General features: G+C 38.4%; 1 protein-coding gene across 3 annotated transcripts in view; it reads right to left on the bottom strand.

Annotated features, from left to right (window-relative positions):
• The window catches only part of IP3K1 (inositol-trisphosphate 3-kinase-like protein), a 238,345-nt gene that overhangs the window by 160,475 nt on the left and 57,306 nt on the right, over window positions 1–20,564 (bottom strand). For all 3 annotated transcript variants that reach the window (XM_083129406.1, XM_083129408.1, XM_083129407.1), the window contains exon 3: window positions 553–630. In XM_083129406.1, coding sequence (XP_082985532.1) covers window positions 553–630 — 78 coding nt within the window. The remainder of the gene's footprint in view (window positions 1–552; window positions 631–20,564) is intronic.

Below are 20,564 nucleotides of genomic sequence, written 5' to 3'. Positions count from 1 at the left end.
GAGGATTATATTGTATATGGATCCAGACGGCAAAGTCTCGTTAATCTTAAAAATGCAGTTCAGGGTGTACTACGTAGAAGAGAGGTTAGCGTTTGCTTGCCTTTGGAGAGGGTGGTCTCTTACACCCATGGTGCCATTATCATATGTAGCAAACGGCGATACCCAACTTAAGTGTACAGCGTCTATCTTCAAGTCGAAGAATCTAGTATTCGGTCGTTTGCATTCTTTCAGTTAACCCTGAATAATTATTACGTCAACCGATTGCAAAGCGATTTATACTGATTTAGCTCACTTGTTTCGATATCCATCACTAGGTAAGGTAGTAAAGCGGAATGTCCTACTTCCACTAAAAGAGAGTTTCAGCTCTAGGTTAGAAAAATCTTTCGGACTGTAATCTGTCATCCGAGTATCAACCTGAAGTTGTTTCAGGTTAGAAGTGTTATGGATTCCAAGCAACTTCCTGAAATGTTGATTTTGTTGTAGGGTATATCATCTGTCACGCAAGATGTCTGGACCAACCTATTGAAATAAGAAGTTTGAGTGAGTACTCACCAGCGCATCTTCACAGAGAGCCGCCGCAGTAGCTGCCTTCTTCCCAGTCAGTCCGTTCAGTGGCTTGGAAGAGATCACCTGCAGAATGCAATCAACCATTAGATTATGATACATTTTGAAATAGAGAATTGTCTGTAAGTCCATCTTAGTAATGTAATAAAAAAATATCACACAAATTCGAAACCAAAGTATCGAACAAGCTGACGGCTTCAGATACCTGTAGCAGTGGCATGAGCTGCAGTCAGGAATTCAAAGTGAGAATAGCAATGACAATGAAGTATTTCATGGAAGTATGTTTTGTGGAGTGTAGCGTTGTATGACGTACAAGAATAGAACATGTGGAATAAACAGACACATACGTGTAGTATGTCTCCACATTGGAAGAATGTAGGTGTGATATGTATGTATGTTTCAAGTTCATTATTTGTGTATGTTTTCTCCACTTTACTTTCTTGTTAACCACGTTAGGTAAGGTTAGGTAGAGGAAACATACAAAAAAAAACAAGTTGTGTATGTTTTATTTACCTAACCTAACCTACCGTGGTTGACAATGACGTATCGAGAAAAAAATGTGGAGACATACTACACCTATACCCAGACACTGTAAGAAATAAAACTACATTGGAGAGAGTTTGTGAAAGAAGAGCAATGCTGAAAATGTTCAAGCAAAAGACATTTCGTGTAATTTTGAACTTGATAACATTAAAAAAAAAAACCTTTTTTCTGTTCATACACTTAACATTGATGTTTTCGTTTTGTGATTGATTTGCTTTATTTTACTTCTCTTTTCTGCCACTTTTAGCTAATTGCAAAAATGAGGATGAATGGTGATACGATGAAATTGATGAATGGGCAAACACAAACATATATGGACGACAGAACACGAGAACCACAGAGAATTATACTGGCTGAGAGTCCAGACGCCCGAGTCTCGTTGGCCTGCAAAATACAGTCCTGTGTTTGCTACGTGAACTGAGATTGACTTTTGCATGCCTTCTCAATCGTCCCTTGGATCCTATTTTCGTTTTCTGTATCAGATTTTTTTTAAAAATATGTGTTTCAAAGATTTTAACCACTTTCCCACAACAATGCAAAATTGGGAACAAAAAAATATTTTTGTCAAAAAGAAAAAGAATTAGTGTTTTTCACGAAGAAAAGTACATACTCGACTAAGGTTTTCTAGATTTCACGTTACCAATTTAGGGTTAAGAAAAAAATAAGACGCTTTGTTTGAAATTGCACACGTCTACCAACATCATAACATTTTCACCCCTTGTGTTCGAAACCATCAATGGTAAAGAGCATGTGATGATTCTTGTTAAAAGTAACGAGAATGTGGAGAAGTAGAACTTCTGAGATGCTGCAGAGAGCTATTTGCATTCAAAAATAATTGATGTAGCTGTAATTGCTTACATATACCCTATGTCTGTACGTATACAGGACCATATACACGTCGTATAACAATCGAAACCTTAGAACTCCGATGCCACAAGGAAACACACACGAAAAATAGCTTCAGGAAGCATATCTCTTGAGAATCTCCCGAACTACGTCACAAATGTCATCATATTTTATAGTTACCTTGGACTCGACGGAAACGCACGTTAGGCATCCTCCGCACGTGGGCATGTTCGCTACACAAAGTGCGCCTCACGAAACACCCATTATGCCACTTATATTAGGCGACCTTCAGTAATTTTAAGCTTCCGGACGGGAGCGGGGGGTTGGGGGTGTTGTAGCTATCTGGTCATTCGCAGCACCAAAATTAGGGGCATCATAATGCGTGGGGCTGTGCATTAGAGATTAGGGCGTTCAGACAAGCCGATTAATTCAGAGCATTAACCTCACCCATCGGTCGTTGTTGCTTAGTGCTTTCATTTCTTACACACAGAAAGTTTGTTTGCACATGCCCTGAATAGCCTGAATTACGGAGTTGAATTGATGATAGCATTGTATTGGGTGTGTCAGTACTTAGGCTATTGACACTTACTATTCACAATTCACTGTAAGAACTAAGTTAATGTACAGTCCCCGGCAATAGTAATAGGCGTAATATTCTATAGCCTATCAGTTATACTTACATAAAACTGTAAACTGTATATCAGACAATAGTTATTTCGTCAGTCAACTTTCGAAATTTAATACGAGAAATAATAATTTACGTGGCGAAACTTATTGATTGCAAAAATACAGGGTAGCCCAAAAAAAAAAGATAACCGAAATGTAGAACCGTTGTATGTGTTCGGTTACCTTTTTTTGGGCCACACCAATACCAAAAACTCAGAAATATAAATGTAGCCCATTAACTAAATGCGTAATTTGCATAAGACGCTTTCAATTAATAACCAGGCCTTAGATCTCTCATCGCCATTCAAAGTTTATAAAAACTGATTTAATCAGAATTATAAGAACAAATAAACATTATTACAACAGTAATTAATATACGAACCATAGGAATATCCATAGAACGAGTACATTATACTCATTTCGGTATCACTATTTTAGTTTCCATTATATTCTGCAATTATACGTATATGTATTCAATTATCTTTGTTCTTGTATGGTGAAAGAAAAGTGAAAGATCCCGATTGGTTAATTCGATTATTTGTGATTATGTAATTGATTATTTGAGTTATCGGTTTATGTATGTTTGTAGCTACACGTGCTAATTGCATTGATTCTGTTTTGTTTTCATTTTTCTGTATAAACCAATATGTGTGTGCGTCTGCCATCTGTAATTGGAGGTTTTACCTCTGTTGAGGACAGTAAATAAATAAATAAATAGAAATGGGGCACCTTATCCTGAAATACTAGCTTCCATGCAAAGTGTTATGTGCGTTGCCTAACTCTACGGCGACAAGTGGATTTTAATAGCAAATTCTCAATGGCGACTTCTACCACCACGGTAGAGTTAAGCAAGGCACATAATGCCTTGGAGGGAAGCGAAGGATCTAGGTATCCCATTTTTATTGCCGGTGACTGTACACAAAAGCACATTACTTCTGAAAAATTGTTCCTTCCCTATGGGTCAATTCTGATGCTATTTTGCCCACAAGCATATTAATCGTAAATGTACAGCTCAAGGTCCTACATCTTCAATGTAGCAGCTACTTTGAGTGGTATAGGTTTATCATATGCGCAAGATTCCTGCACAGCTGGCGTTCCAACAACCAATAGGATTTCTCAGAAGCCACGTGAGTTTGTTTACCCGACTTCGTTCTTACAGCGAATGGAGAATAGACTTTATACATTCAGTTAGGTTATTTTACGTCGCTCGTCTGCCACTTCTGGCTAATCGCGAAGTTGAGGATGAGCTATTACATAATGAAAGTGATGAAGGGACACACCAAAAACACCCATGGCCAGGGCGGGATTTGAACCCGGAACCACGGGCGTCCAAGCGCGGGTGGTAATTAAAAAAATCAAAGCTGGAGAAAAAGTGTGTTAAATAGAGATGGGTAGAGGAATGTTATTGAGAAGGCCAAAACTCCTAAAGAGCCGTGGGGCCTTACATGAAGAACTATACTCCTTTTCCGGAATGTCTGGAGTAGCGACGCGCAGAGGCGAAAGCTTGCGGAGCTCTCCTGAATGCAGAATTCCCCTAGTAGGCTTGCGAGCTGTCATGTTTACTACAGAACTGCTGACGAGGCACACACCCGCAACGTGCGCCCAGGTCGCGTTCGCGTTCTCTTACTCCAGACATTCCGGAAAAGGAGTATAGTAGCCTGGTAAATTTTAATGGTGGAATATTTCAAATTTCACTAACTTTTAACAGTGTGGATAGGAATATCTGGTAATAATAAGAAAGCTTCTTTCAGCCATGCAATGTGTCCGATTTCGCAAGTGTTGCACAGTGTGATAACGACACAGCCAACAAATTGATGTCTTTCAATTCCTCTGCAAGACCTTTCGACCTATCAAGAGAGAAATGACGTCTGGCTTCATCGACCCACACGAGGAGTTCATCAAGGGTCAAGAGCCTCAGAATATCTGCCAATGAAAACTCGCAATGAAGCACTGCAATATTTACAAAACGTTTCCGTTAACATAAAATGTGTATTTGTAGTTTTATTCTGCCTGTTTAGACAAATCGTAACGATGAGGATGAAACTGATGTAGGGGTACTCATAAAGGAAAGACCATGACCGTGCCAGGAATCGAACATTGTTGCCACATGAAAGAAAATTTCCCTCTTTGCAAGGAAATTTTGACGAAAAAGAAAAATTCGATGAAAAATTAACAAAATTTGAAACCAGACTTAATATCAGTACAGATTACATTAGGTTTCAGTTTCATGTCCATAATTTTTTGCTGTTGTTTCATTGAATATATTTCTATTTTGTCTATAAAAGATGCATTTTATCATGTGGGTCCAGGGCCACTTTTCTTACAATATTGCTAGTCAGCAAGTGATCCACACTCTGGATTCTGGATTCTGATGTCTTGATTAAACTCTGGGATTTGATGCAATTTTTATAATCTTCAAATTCAAGATCTTTTTCAACAGCTATTTTGCCAATGCCCTTGGCCTTTTTGGCAGCAACACCACTACATGTTTTAAAACTGTACACCTTGGCACTTAACCCAGCAAATTCCACAATAACATCACCATGTGTCTCATCTTTTAACTTGCCAGGTACCTTTTTGTTGTGGTGGTGTTGAATTTTTGTATGTTCACTGGTATCAAAATATTTAAACAATTCAGACTGTAACATATCTTGATAAACATCTTCTGTTTTAATATCAAGAATAAAACTATCCGTGTCCATGTACATCAATTTTATATTATCACCATATAAAGGTTTCAACACATCATAATACAATGTTAACATATGTAATTTGGACGATTCCAATATTGCAGCCCCTTCATAAATAGGTTTATCAAACTTAATCTTTGTTTTCTTCATGTTGAAAAGTGCCATATGCTCATCATAAATTCTTCTATAATTGAAGTTGGGCTTTGCAACCAATTTTTTGCTCAGGCTGGGGTCAGTAATTATTTTAACATCGGTATGTTTTCTGACATTTTCAATTGTTTTGCCATACACTGAATTCACCATCAATTTAAACAAGCCCTTATCAAATTGGCTCTTTGCAGATGTTCGAAGCTCTGTATTTGTATCAATGTATGGTTTCAACCATTCTGAGTGCCTGAACCTCAAAACTTTTCCAACTTTGGTCACTTGAACACCATGTTTCATCAGGAACTGGAGGTTTTTGTAATATGTGACATATCCCTGTTTCGGCTCCAGAGTCATCATGAGCTTCTTCTGTTTAGAGCCAGGTGAGCACTGAACCTCGGAAATTGGGGGCAGATCAGAAAATTTTTCGTGCAAATCATCTGGAATTGTCAGATCAACCTCTATGAAGAGGCCATAGTCACTGTCATCAAAGTCCTGAAGATCTTCAATATTGAAATCTTCAACCCATTCAAGCCCTGCATATGGCAGTTTTTGCATCATGGCATGACCATAGAGGCTGTTTGCATCTACATACACTATATAATTTGATGGCCGTGCTGGATCATAATCAGGCATATATTTGTTATTTGCTCTGGCATATCTCTGGGAACATTGCACCATCCCCCCTCTTATACATTTCTCCATAAACAGATACTTATCTTGATCGTGGATCAGATCCAAATGCATTTTAGTGTTCAAAAACGTTGCAGACCATGCTAGACCTGGGGCACTGAAAAAATATATTGGGTCCAGTTTATAATTTTGCATAGAAGATTTTCTGAATGCCTGCAGTATATCAGCTAAGAGGGTGACATCAAGTTTCAAATATGCCTTGTGATAATCACCAAATGTCTGGCAATTTAAATTGTTCCACATCAATTGGGCATGGTGATAATCTTCATCAGTGATTCCAGATCCTCTGATTTTGCTGTAAAACTCTTCTTGTGGTGGCAGAGAACACTCATCAAATTTAGAAAAATCTGTAACATAGTCATATGGATATACACCCTTCCGCCTAATTAATTTCAGGTCCTGATTTGGAAACAAGGCACTTGTGATTTTGAATTGATCATCAGGTAATTGATTTGCCAGTGTAGCCAGGCTAGCAGATAAAATTCTGTAAGAATCAAGAAATCTTATGTGAATAGGAACACCATTAACTTTAATTATCTTGCTAATAGATATATATTTCTCATCATTTTCAGCTAAAATATTTAAATTCTGCTTGTCAAACCCCTCATATCTGATCAGATGATGGAAATCATAATTGGATGCTCCATGGCAAAATATGGGGACAAATCTTGGTCTCTTGATCTTAATATTACAGCTATTACACAGGGCCATTAAGAATTTACCATCTGTATGAGAATGGTGTTTCACCTTGATATTTGTATCTGAAAATTCAGAATCACATACCGGGCATTTTTCTGCATTGTTGAAATCTTCAATCTGCTTCTCTGTTAAAGGCAACATAGGCTTTGATTTTAATAAGATGTTAGATGCTATGTCACGGCACTCATTTTCTATTCTATGTGCAAATATTTTGATGGCATCTGGTCCCATGTATAAGTGTGGCTCACTAGCTACACCATCCCGTATAACTATATAACAAAAACTGGAAGGTTCATGTAGCTGGTATGGTGTAATTGCAGATTTTTCAGGATCTGGATTGCAGAATGCAAGAGGTTTGAGGTTCGATTCAAAATCACAGACAATATATGCTGGGTGTTCCAACAAGGCTTCAAACTTTTTGAATTTGCAATTTTCACTTGGATTGGGCATCACCATATGAACAGGTTTATGGTTGCCACAGTATTTCAGATGCTCAATTAACTTGTTTTTAGCAATTTCTGCATTTTTTTCACGAACCCCATTTACCATTTTTTGACCATCAAATACAGTTAAACATCTTCTGCACAACTTAAATATTCTATTAGATTTGTCTAGTTGTGTTCTGACTATAGCTTCAAGATTATGTATCAAAGTGTAATGATATGTACCATCCTTTTCAATTAAGAGCAGATCAATCGGAATTGCAGATTCATCATCAATTGTACTGATTCTGAGAGGATCTATCAAGCAATTGCCAGTGGAACAAATAAATACATTAATAGATAATTGTTTGCCATTGATGTGCCTGGCCTTTTTTTCAAATTTATCAATATTCTGAACAAGCATTGGATATTCTAAACCCTCCATTGCATCGTCAAAATCATGTTCATGTTGTTTGTAATAACTTATTCTCTGAGGATTCCTTGAAACTGGATACAAAGCAGCTAATATACACCACAAAAAGCATTTCTGGTCGGTATTTTCAATATTGACCACGGCTCTTCTGTTTTTAATATTATCAGGTAATGGCAGATATGTAGATCCTTGTAATGGGCTGAATTCAGAAATATTAACATATAACTTGTGCGGAGAGCCGCATAGGCTCCATCCGGACTCTTTTGCCGCAAATTCAGAGTGTTTGATATTCAGTTGATCCATCAAACTGCTTATTATTTTGTCCGAATTTGCATTTGAATATACCGGTACAGTTTCTGTTATGTGGGGCTGTGTAAATTTTGTGCCATTTGGTTTCTTATATTGTGTAAACAATTTGAGGGAGAGCTTATAAGAGCCATTTTGTGCATTTAGAATTGCCTGCAGATCAGGATTTATATTGTTCAAAAAATTCTCAATGCCACATCTTGGCTCTGATACAAACCGATAATCCCTAAGTTGGGCATTAAAACTGCTGTGGATAGGTTCATAGCGTGGCTGCTTTGCTGCTCTGGCATTAAGAGGTGCTTCGTGCCTTCTTTTCAGACCAGATGTAGATGGTTGTGTTGATGACTGTACAGAGCAAGTATTTTTATGTGTATATGTGAAGTATTGCATGCTGTATTTTCTATTGCATTTGGGGCAAATTTTTGTGGGAGTTCTGTATTTGTCTGGGTTACAAATCTTTTGGTGTCTGGCCCAATTAGAGCTAAATATATTTTTATTGCACTGATTGCAATATTTTTGATTTGGCATTTTTGCTGTTGTTTATTATATACAATTTCCTGGGTTTCAATTCAAAACTTTATACTGAATAAAAAATATCAGTTGGGTTCAGCTGTGTGCTTTGTGTGTGTGTATATGTGTGTAGGTGTGTATGTGTGTATGTGTGTTAATATTTTTGGCTTTGGTATTTATATAAAATTTCCTGGGTTTTAAATCTAATCTCTATGCTTATTATGACAGGTTGTAAAGCCAATAGCTTACAAGTGGAAAAAAAGAATAAATATTCATTCACACTGACCCAGCACAAATACCTGCACAAACATGCAGGACATGGGACAAATATAAGCTTGACTCTAAATATGAGTGGATTACAACAAATATCAGATTTTATATTGTTCAATATGAATATTTAAACCAAACAGGCCTGTAAGTATGAGAAGCACTGTATCAACACATCTGTTCTCCTCAACCACTCTCACAATACTGGCTGATGCAATACTCGGGAATTTCTGTAAGTACTGGCGCTGAGGAGAAACATGCAAAGCAAAAATCAATACTACCGTCTCGGGAATTGTACACACTGACACAGAGGAGAAACATGCAAACATATAATATAAAAAATGAGAGTGTCACGGAGCAATTCTAGAAGAGCTCTGCATATTGTATTGTTTTAATATTAGATAAGCAAATTGAACCTGGTATCCAATTAAACTTAAACCAGAAGTAAATATGTATGTGTATGTATGGGTTTTTGCTTAATTTCTGGTGTGGCCAAAAATATATCAATTTTTGACAAATTTATGGACAAAAATCTGGCTGATGCAACTTTTGTAAGTATGCGCAAATCAATCTGAGGGAGCTCTTCCTTTCTGAAAAATTCCCGAGGGCATTTTTACAAAATCCTTGGATTAGGCAGGGTTCCACACTAGAGCAAAAAACTCATATGGCCATGTTGAGCTTGTTTTAAGTATAGCCAAACCTGCTTGAGGGGTACTCTTCCTTTCGTGAGTTTATAATAGCATCTTTTATACTACTGGATTATAATAGCAAATTTGCAATACTGCATCGCCGTGGAGTTAGGCAACACACAAAACTTCATGCAGGGAAGCGAGTAGTTTAGGATACAGGCGACACATTTTTATTGCCGGTGACCGTACACAGAAAAAAATGAATTTGTTAGAATTAACAAAACACGTATGGTTAGGCTTTTCGGTGGTTAGCTTCACCACTGTGAGACACGTGTAAAAAAAGGATAGGAACCTTGAATTACACCTAAAGTGTAAATACTCAGTTGCAAAACACTTGACCTTTGCAGTTTAACTGCCGCGAAGGTCAAATTTTATTGTACATATTTACCACACATTTCCAGGAGCACGTTGTAAAAGCTCTGTAAATCTTAATGTTCCAGTACGAGGTTTTCCCCGAAGCCATCACTATTTTCTCATGCGCCATAACACCAGAGTTGGAGTACAGCGTGAGGTACTTATGTATTAATGCGCCTATTAATTTGTTTAGCACAAGAGATGGAGGGAATGTGTACTGTTCAAATCGTCTTTTCTCTATATAAAAACTGCCACTAATGTCAGACAAGACGTCTAGACAGAAAAAGGAGCTGTTTACTCCGTCTGTATACTATAGCATTCTAAGAGCACATTAAAATAGTTGCCTGCAAGAGATTAGTGTATAAATGGGATAACATATATTACCCTATTGACATAATAAATAGTATCAGAAGTACAAGTGGATAGACTAACGTGCAGATGTCAACCTGGCATCGAAATTTAGAAAATGATCAGCTCATCTGCAGATATCCATGGCAACGAGGCTACAAAATTGAAAAAAAAAATCAAGAAAATAACGTCGCGAACTCTTAAGGTTGTAAAAACATTGTGAGTGAGTGTACGAGGGTTAAACCTTTTATTAAGGTTATATCGATGGTCTCGTTTACCCCAGTTATAATTGTCAGTGTATTTTCCTCACAACATTAGGAGCGAAGGATTAATTACTATTAGGGACTTGGAGGAACGTAACACTCCTTTGCAAGTAAATCTAGTAAGATACCTACAGTGTAAAGAAATCGTATTCAGGAGGCCGTCGGTCCAAACCCGTGACCGTCCATCCTGACTGGGTTTTTCCGTTCTTAGTTACGGCAAATGCTGGGATGGTACTGACACAAGACTTGGCACGGAGAAGCCTGTCTCTTTCTTGATTGGGTGATTTGGTTTGTTTTGCTTCGATTTCCTGCCACTTTTGGCCAATCGCGAAAATGAGGATGAGTGATGATAAGATGCCGTTGATGAACGGAAAACTCACAAAGAACACCCATACCAAGGCCGGGACTAGAATCCGGGACACCTGGGGTCATACCGTGCTGTGCTAACCACTCTGCCATGGAGGTCGGTCGCCTGTCACCTAAAGGGACAACGATTTGGGAGTATCCAGGAGGCAGTCGGAAGAATTTTATTTGCAGGGACTTAAGAAGCTGCAGGACAGATGTCGCAAGTGCATTGACTTCCTGGGGGAATATGTTTAATAGTATGGCAGTTACAGCTTCCTAGCTCATTTTTTTCTTGGTAAGGCTCAATATTTATAGTAGCAGCGCCAGCGATATGCATTGGACCTGAAAGGTCTCATACCCCCTGGGAAATCTCGTTGCGATTCAGGCTAGGAACAAAAGAGTTCCTGAATCATTGAAAGCAATCTATACCCTACAGTCTTTTACGTTACCGTTCATTCAGGATTCCTAGCAGTCGGGGAGACAGGAGAGAAACAACAAAGCAGTATACTTCCAATGTAAGGACTTCTGATACCACGAAATCACGAACAGGGTGATGATAAGGGTAATGCTATTCGTGGAAACTTCATCAGAACCTCGCATGAGTTGTCTGAACACTCTCAAGGACATTTCCACGAGTATCTAGTAAAATTATAGTATCGTGGATTACACCCATTGCATCATGCATGTAATTATTCTAATCTGTGGCAACGACTCGCATAATTACTAATGACAATGCAGTCTTGAAGTTCGCTAGTAAAAAAAAAAAGAGTTGCTTTATTGTTCAGCCTCTATCTTCAATGTTTCGCTGAAGATGTTCTATACGTGAAGAAGCATTATGCAACAGAAACGCTTTGTCACAATCATGGGACGAATACGGAAAGAACTCGGGTCAGGAGGAACATGACCAATCAGTGACCAATCGCAAAGCAAGGATTTGGTCCTGAAATTTTCCTCGCAACTTCCAGACTTTGCATCATCACCTTTGGCTGTCAAGCCAGACGAAATGTCACAAGGGCCACATTGCAGAAGTCTAGGTCGGGTCAATAGGGTATTCTGACCAATTATACAGACTATTAGAAACACGCTGTGGATCGTAAACGTTGTGAAGTGCACGTGGAGATACGCCGTATTTACTTACAAGTATATACAACTTATATATAAGTTGTAATGACGGGACAGTGATATTCTTCAGAGCATCTGAGAATCACTCCCTAGAGTCGTGGAATACGAAGCATCGTTGTCAGTTGATTTTTAAGAACTGTTCAGTGCGTCATTACGTCACAGCTGGGGTCCGACAAATTAAAAACAACCCTCTGCTTTTTTAATCGATTGATTTATTTGGTTTATTTTACTTCGCTTTTCTGCCACATTTGACTAATCGCGAAGATGAAGATCAGTGATGATATTATGAAACTGATGAAGGAACACTCACAAAGAACACACATGTCCAGGTTGGGATTCGAACCCGAGACTCCTGGAGTCGTAGCGTGCTGTACTAACCATCCCGCTAAGGAGGTTGGCCCGGAGATATTTAATAACAATTCCCCAAGTTATTTCTATAAGTTCCTTTTTGTTGTTAGTATATAGCGTCGCTTTTCTGACAGTTTTGACTAATCACGACGATACATGATATCGTATCGTACACAAGGCGTTGGGTAAAAGTGACAAGTCTGCTATTATCCTTAACATAGCAGGAAGCAGAGAAATAAATGCTGAATAACTAATTACTCAAACGTTAGGTGACTGACTTGAGAGAAGGGGAGTTGACGAGTGAACGGGATTGTGACAGGATCGGGGATGACGAGAGCAAGGGAGTGAGGAGTGTGAATTCGGACAGGGTGGTCAGACATGCGACGGTGGCAACCGAGATGATCGCGTGGACGATATGTGGAAATAACCCTTCATCCGGACGAGAGGCAGGTAAAGTCCTTTTCCTAATTCTGTCCATATCGGTTCAGTCGTGGAGAGTGTAAAACCCATTTATGGTACTTGTCAATCACTCTTTTCGATATGATATATATACGATACGATATGATGACGGGATACTCGCGAAGAACAGCCATGCCCAGGATGGAATTGGAACCCGGGACCACAATTTTTATAAAAGTTGCCGTAACCCAGTTCTGATTAACGTTACCTCATAACCAACTGAAGTTCACTGAACATGATACATGAAATAAAATTGAACCATGGTGAATAACAAGATGTACACGGAAGAGCACCAACGTCAATCTACACCCAGAAACAGTACAGGGGGGCCCGTAAGTCCCTACCCATTCATCTTATGTATATAGTGTGTGCTGTTGCTCATAATATTATGCGATGCCATGTTCTATGACACATTTTCCGCAACATAGCAGCGTTCCCATCCATATGTTATGCCCTTTGTGTGCGTGAATATCTCAATTTTCCTAACAAATTAATAGGTCTGAAATATCTCCGACGCCTATGAAATGGCCCGCAAGAAGTCCGGACTTGACAACGTGTGATGTGATAACTCTCTTTGGGAATACATAAAGGACATTGTGTCGAAAGAACATCATAATTCCAATGATGAGTTGATGGCAGCTGTTACAGCGGTATTTGGAACAATAACCCCTGATATGTTGCGAAATATGTCTCACAGAACATGGCGTCGCATGCAGCGAGAATGAAGGACAGCACACAGATACACTGGACACATAAAATATGTGAATGAGTAGAGACTTAGGGGCCACCCTGTACAATACAGGTGTGACATACATTAATCCCAAAACACAATGTGCCGACCACCATGGCCTACTAGTTACAGTCTCGGCATGGTGTTCTTTGTGAGTATCCCAGCATCAATATCATCATATCATTACTCATTCTCATCTTCATCATTAGCTAAAAGTAGTGGTAAAAAAAGGGAAGTGAACTAAACCAAAACATAATGCGGTGATCAGGTGGTTTCAATATTACCTGGGCAAAATTAAACTATTTTCCGCAGTCTTTCTACTTAATAAAAATCTGAATCCAGGACCATTTCGCTACGCAGAAGTCTTAAGTACAATATAAATGACAGGAAATTGCGAAATAGCTGATTTGAAGCAGCGACATAGAAATAGAATCATTACAGTAAAACCTCATTAATCCGGACTAATGGGGGGATAAGTTGACCGTTTTAATGAAAGTCCGTATTAACTGAAATAACCTACAAGAAAGTAAAAGTGCATTCAAACTCAGTTTATAGGAACAAAATAAGTTCATTATGGTATATTTAAAGGGCATAGGCCTAAATACACTATACAGTACAGTACAGTACAAAGTCTGCGGGAAACAGAATTTCATCAGTGGTTGACTGCCTTTTCTTTGGGAAGTGCTCTTGTTGACTTCTAGCCACATTTAAAACCTTGAATTCTGCTTTTTTATGGCCTTTTGCCTGTCCGGATTAAGCGAAGTCCGGCTTATCGGGGTCCGGATTAACGAGGTTTTACTGTATATCCCCATATATAATTGCCGATACGTCACTGCCAAGCTGACATGACAAGGAGATAGTATTCACAAAAGTTAAGATTAAGAAACATAATAAAAGTATTAGGAGCATTGACTTCCTTAGACAGATATAAATAACTCTAGTTAAACCATAAGTGGTTACATGTATTAAAAGTAACACAAACCCATTTTCAGGTACGATTGGCGATTCTTGGTTACTTAAATTGCACTGTAAAAAGTCGAATGGAGAAATGAAGGGTGATTGATAACTATCAACTTCTACCGTAAAAATGCCAATGATCGTTTTTGAAAATATTAACGGCCTTATTAATGTAATTGGTACGGTTCATATTTATGGAGCACCCACCTGTAATTTATATTCACTGTCTATCTTTACATGCGCGCCGACTACGTGGGTGCTCCGGGGCTCGAGCACCCACATAAATAATCTTGTGGATGCGCCGCACCTACAAGATTTTTAGTTTGATAAAAACAAAATAAAATAAATATTTCTCACTTGCAATTATCAAAAAATAATAAGCAATTGAGATGGAAGTTAAAATTTCTAACCTCTAAAACATAATTGTTTCAAATGTGTTTGTGCAAAGGCAACCAAGCAACACATTCCCCCCTTCCTTGCCTGTCTCTGGCCAAGTCAAAGGCAGTCCACACAATAACAATGGAAGAATATTGTATTGTAAATAGAATCCCGTCTTTTCGGCTTGCTTTGATGTTTCCTTACAAGTGACACACTACAATACGCCCACTCCATTCGTCAACAATTGTTTTAAATTAACTACTTGCCGATATTGAGCACTATAAAATAATAAAGAATAAACCAAAACACAAAGAAACCGATTGTGACCGACTACCTCTATATTTGATTTTTCTTCTTTTGTTTGTGATTATAACTATACCTGTTACTTCTTGTACCTCTGAGCGGTTGTTTAAAGTATACAACACTTGATAATTACAGATCTAACCGCCATTGATATGCACCCACAGAAATTTTGGAAAGTCGGCACCCTTGTATCTTTATGCATCATAAAACATTAAAATTTAAATAGAAACGGTTGCATTTTCGTAAATTAACAGCCAGACTGTTAAATTTTAACTGTAAAATACTGTACATTTTACAGTAGAGTCTAACATGCGGGTGCTGCATTAGCAATCTCTGAACACAGGAGATATGCATGTTCTTTCGGTTATTTTACGGTGATTTTCTACCTCTTGAGCTAAAAGTATTCATGAGTATCAATGATGGGATTAATACAATGTCTTAGGCAGGGTTCGAACATAGGACCCCCTATATCAGTCACAGAGATCGACACAAGTTCATCACTCAATATTCATTAAAAGTGCATCAATCATTTATGGGCACTACGAGAGTCACTCCAATTACATGTGCAATCTGAACGATCTACATCAGTCAATAAAGAGGTTAGATCACTTTTGCATTACTTTCGGTACGACCCTCGTATCTTTCATTGGATACTTTCCAGAGAGTTCTTACTGAACTCTGTTACGGTTTCATGCATAATTTTATTAAATGGCAAAAAAATTGTACACTATATGGGAGACATTTGTTGCTCGGTAATTCGCAAAGCAAAGAAGAAGTCGATTGATTGGTTGATTTTTCTTCGCTTTTCTGCTAGTCGGAAAGTGAGGATGAGTGGTATGATGAAATTGATGAAGGGACACTCACAAAGAACATCCATGCCCACGTCGAACACAGGACACCCTGGCATCCTAGCGTGCTGTGCTAACGACGGAATTCGGCAAAGCAAACAAGAAGTCGAAACCAAACAGTCTAAGAGATTACCGGACAAAAAAAGACAAGAATTCAAAAACTGAAGCTCAACGTATATTATAATTTTCACCTCAAGACATGATATGGTGCCTTTTATCACTGCCTAATAGCATAGCAGCTTGCAAGTCGGAGCTTTATTGAAAGCCCATATTTCTTAGTACGAGCTGGAGAAGTAAAAAAAAAAAAAAAAAAAAAACTTGACTTCCCAAGGCAACACAGGTGTTCGTTCACACCCATACAAAGATCCACGAATTAAGAATAAAAATAAAAAAGGAAGCCGCTTGATCATATCTCATTTCGTTACTGCGAAGACAAAAATAAAGGCAGCATGTGAGGTCCTTCTGCTGAAAAAAGATTGCTAATTGTTTCACTGGTAACGATGGCTTCTGAACTTGGGTTCATGTTCTCACCAGTGTTGCCAAATCTGGCGACAAAATTTCCCTTCTTCATCCAATGTTTCCCTTCACATAATTTTAAACAAATTCATCACATACTGGTACTTGCTTATAGCATCATCGCTACCGTACCAGATGTCCCAGGTTCGAATCCTAGTAAGTCAGGCATGAATATACAATTGTGTGTGTCCCATCACCCATTTCATAAGTACATCATTCATCCTCGATTTTAATCGAACATGTAGAAAAAAAAACCTTTTATAAACATAAATAGACATACTCAAGAGCAGAAATAAGAACTCACAGCACAAGATTATGAATATGAAAGTGGAACTAATATAATCTTTATGTAATCTATTCCACTACTGAGACTGATAGCTTCAAATTTCCCTGAAAGTGTAGTATTTTTCATGGCTTTCCTTTTAACCTTAAAATTAGGTTACAGTTTCCCTGAAAAAGGGAAATTTCCCTTCATATGGCAACATTGCTCACCACCAATGCCCTCCAGCTGGTAAGGGATTAAAGATATCCGCGGGTTTGACGTACTATTGACGTCATTCGGTGGCCATGCGGGTCATGGTGTGTAGTCTTCGCATGATGCCCGAAGCCCTTCACGTACGCCACGATTTCTTTTCCCCCTTCCACTTGCCTTTTGCACATTTCTTCCTGTCTCTTCGGCCTGTTGCAAGGCTTATTGGGATGCATCCGAAAGTCATTCTTCTTTGCCCTTTGTGCGAGCAACTAGTTTGTTAGATAACATCTTAGAGGGTAATTGGTTAAATCCACATCAAATGGTCCAAAAAAAAATGTTAATTGGTTGCTGACCATTTTTTTAAGAAAACATTGCTATAACAAGGGTAGTTCAAAACGAACATTATTTTCGTCTTATTTGATTTCGTTTAAAATGGCCGGTCTCCCTTGCGGTTAGCACAGCGCGCTACGACGCCAGGGTTCCCAGGTTCGAATCCCGGCCTGGACATGGGCGATTGTGAGTGTCCCTTCATCAATTCCATTGCATCATCCTCATCTTCGCGATTAGCCTAAAGTGACAAAAATCGAAGTAAGATAAACCAAATCATCAATAGTTTAAAAGTAGAGGCCATTTTTGGTCTTTTGTGTGAAAGGTGTGGTAAACATATTGTTTTCAGTACATTTCAATCCTGTACATTGTATGTCCTGTACCTTTTTGACCCTATCCAATACAAATTATTAAGTTTAGGGGCCAAGACTAATATTAGTTTTTAAACAAAAACCAAAGTTTAAGTTTTTCTTTACCAAGCAAGTAGTGTGTTATCAGAGCTATATTTTTTAAGAGGAAAGAAAGGTATCAGGGTGACTACAGACAAGCAGAAATGAAATTTCCTGACTTTTCCAGGACAAGATTTAGATTTTTCCCTGACAATTATAAACTAAATTCATGTTTTTGCAAATGGAAATAAGAATGTCATACAGATCCAGGTATATTAAGTAACTACGAGTATATTTCCTTCCACGAAATTGACTTCATTTCTCTATGATTTGCATTCAAACTGCAAAATAGTGAATTTGGAAAATTATTACTATTCACAAACTAGAGAGGAATTATGGGATGTTTTTATATGCAGCCAGTTTTTCAATAAAATATTTGATTATTTTTAAAGTTACGACTAAATGAGATTAGAGTGAAGTGATTGATGCAAAAAGGAATTTTGTAATTTTCAATCTCTTTAGCCTTTCTCCTTATTATATGTAGATATTTCCACTGAGGCTTGGAACCCTCTGCTTGCAAGAACTATTGAGTGCAGACTCATTTTTCAATGCACCATCCTACTTTTCTTTTCTATGTAAAGCAAACAACTTAACCCTTGCACACAAGTGAAACAATTGGATCATACAAAAAAGAGTGTCATATTTCCTTACATTATCAATGGGATGTCTCCTTCAGTACAAACATTCACAGTACATCAAGGTGAAATACCGTGAAACTGCCAACATGCACTTAAACCATTATTACTGGTGAAAAGGGTATAGCCTATATGTATGCACTTTATGGAAGGGGAATCTACTGCATTGTAAAGGTGTCTGATTTTGCTAATCAAATATTAAAACAGGAACACGCTTACGAAAGTTTATGTACGAGGGGCGTCCAGGAAAAAGTTCCAATGGCACCTGTACACGGCGCTAGTGGTTGGAGCGCAACACGCATTTGCAGGCAGAAAGAAGTGTCATGTGGCTGTAATCTGATGCAGAAAAACGCAGCCATCTTAAGACAGTTCTAGGTTAAAGGTGGCAGCACTCATACAGTCTCCCACTGACTGGGAGGTACGTGTGATAATCAGATTTTGGCACACTCAGAATCCGGCATAGAGCCACCAGCAATCATGTGAGGTATACAGATCAGACATCACGAGCAATACTATGATCAAACGATGAAGGCCAATCCAATGTGACTTTTTGACTTTTTATTGTTGTTTCCCAAAATTCAAGTTTTTATTTTAGAACATTTTTGTGACAAATCTACCAAAACCCATACTTCCATTGTGCTTTAAAACTACTGTATTAAATTGTAGGTCACGTGGTGTACGTATTTTCATGACAGTTTGATATGTTGGAACCGATTTTTGTGGAAGTTATTTTCCATTATTTTTTGCTCGACAAATGCCGATGTTAGGCTTTTCTAAATTGAACAAAATTAAGTGAGCCAGAAGAGTAAAATAAATCCAGCAGCATATTTGCAGTGGTGCAGCAGACTAAGGCTCCATTTTTGTTGGATATTGCATCCGACAAACGTTGTAAACGACAAAAATGGTCATACTGGAACATCCAAGAAACATCGGGAATCATGAGAGTGCAATGCATGTGATTTTTGTCGGATGTTGCAGAACGTGCTACGTTCGACAAAAATCGCATGCATATAAGGAGCCAAAAAATTGCTTGAATGCAATGTTGTAACACACAAGACAAACTCGGATGTACAGTCATGGACACTGCTGGGTTGTAACAATCCCATTGAAAGTTAATGGCATCATTACAACCCAGAAGTGTCCGTGACTGTACAAGGCTCTGTTTATGCATAGAATTTTTGTCAGATGTTGCAGTCCGAAGACATAAAAAAAATCGTAGGAATGCCATGCATGTGATTTTTGTCGCACGTTGTAGTGAACATTTTGTCGAAGTTCAACATTAGTCGGACGGCGATATCCGACAAAAATCGTAGCATCAATGGAGCATAAATGCTCATCCGACAAATGCTGTACCACGACATTCAACAAATTACAGGGTTGCATAGCAGAATGTCCAACAAAATGCCATGCTACGATGTCCAACAACTATCGGACAGTGCCACAGTGGTAATGCCCCCCCCCCCAACTCCATCTGTTGGCTTTTCTGTCCCCTTACAACTTCCATACAAACAAGAAAAATGATAATTCAATGTATTTTCCACGTGATATTTAGAGGCTTATCATATTTTTCTGCCCCTCCGGAAATTTCTCCCTCCCCACCTCCCATCACTGGTATCTGTTCTGGCGCTGTGGTTGTGTTGTGCATAAAAGGGGCCTAAAAGTTGAGGCGGAGATTTAGCAACAAGATTTCCTGTTCCCATGCAGCACTACATAACGACATCTTTCAACGCAAACGCCTGGCACATTCATTCCATCGCAGTAAAGGCAAAATTCCCTGACTTTTTTGACCTCTCAAATTCCCTGCTTTCCCGGTTTTCCAGGTCTGTCGCCACTCTGGATATACATCCACAGTTTCAGCAGATAATATTTCAGCTACGTTACTGGTTTCCTCTTTTAGTTATGGCTCTTAGAAAATGTTCGTTCGCTTTTTAATTATTATTTTTCAAAATTTGAGTCCCAAAATCTCTGGCAGGCAACATTTTTTTTCCGTATAGATTGACTCTAGATTCGTTGAAACAACTAAAAAGAATAGTACATAGACAACCGACTTACAAATCAGGAATATTCCACTGTCATTGTACCAACAAGGGGGCCTCAGAGAAATATGAAATTAGACACACTATTTCACAACTGTGGAGCGCACCATTCTATTACCACAGAGGTCCAGCAAATTCATTTCCAATATTCATATGTACAGTCACTGGCAATAAAAATGGGACAATTAGATCCTGAAATAAA

The sequence above is a fragment of the Lepisma saccharinum genome, chromosome 1 (assembly GCF_977018435.1).
Source record: "Lepisma saccharinum chromosome 1, izLepSacc3.1, whole genome shotgun sequence".
Classification (NCBI taxonomy): domain Eukaryota; kingdom Metazoa; phylum Arthropoda; class Insecta; order Zygentoma; family Lepismatidae; genus Lepisma; species Lepisma saccharinum.
This window is presented reverse-complemented; position numbering and strand designations above follow the sequence as displayed.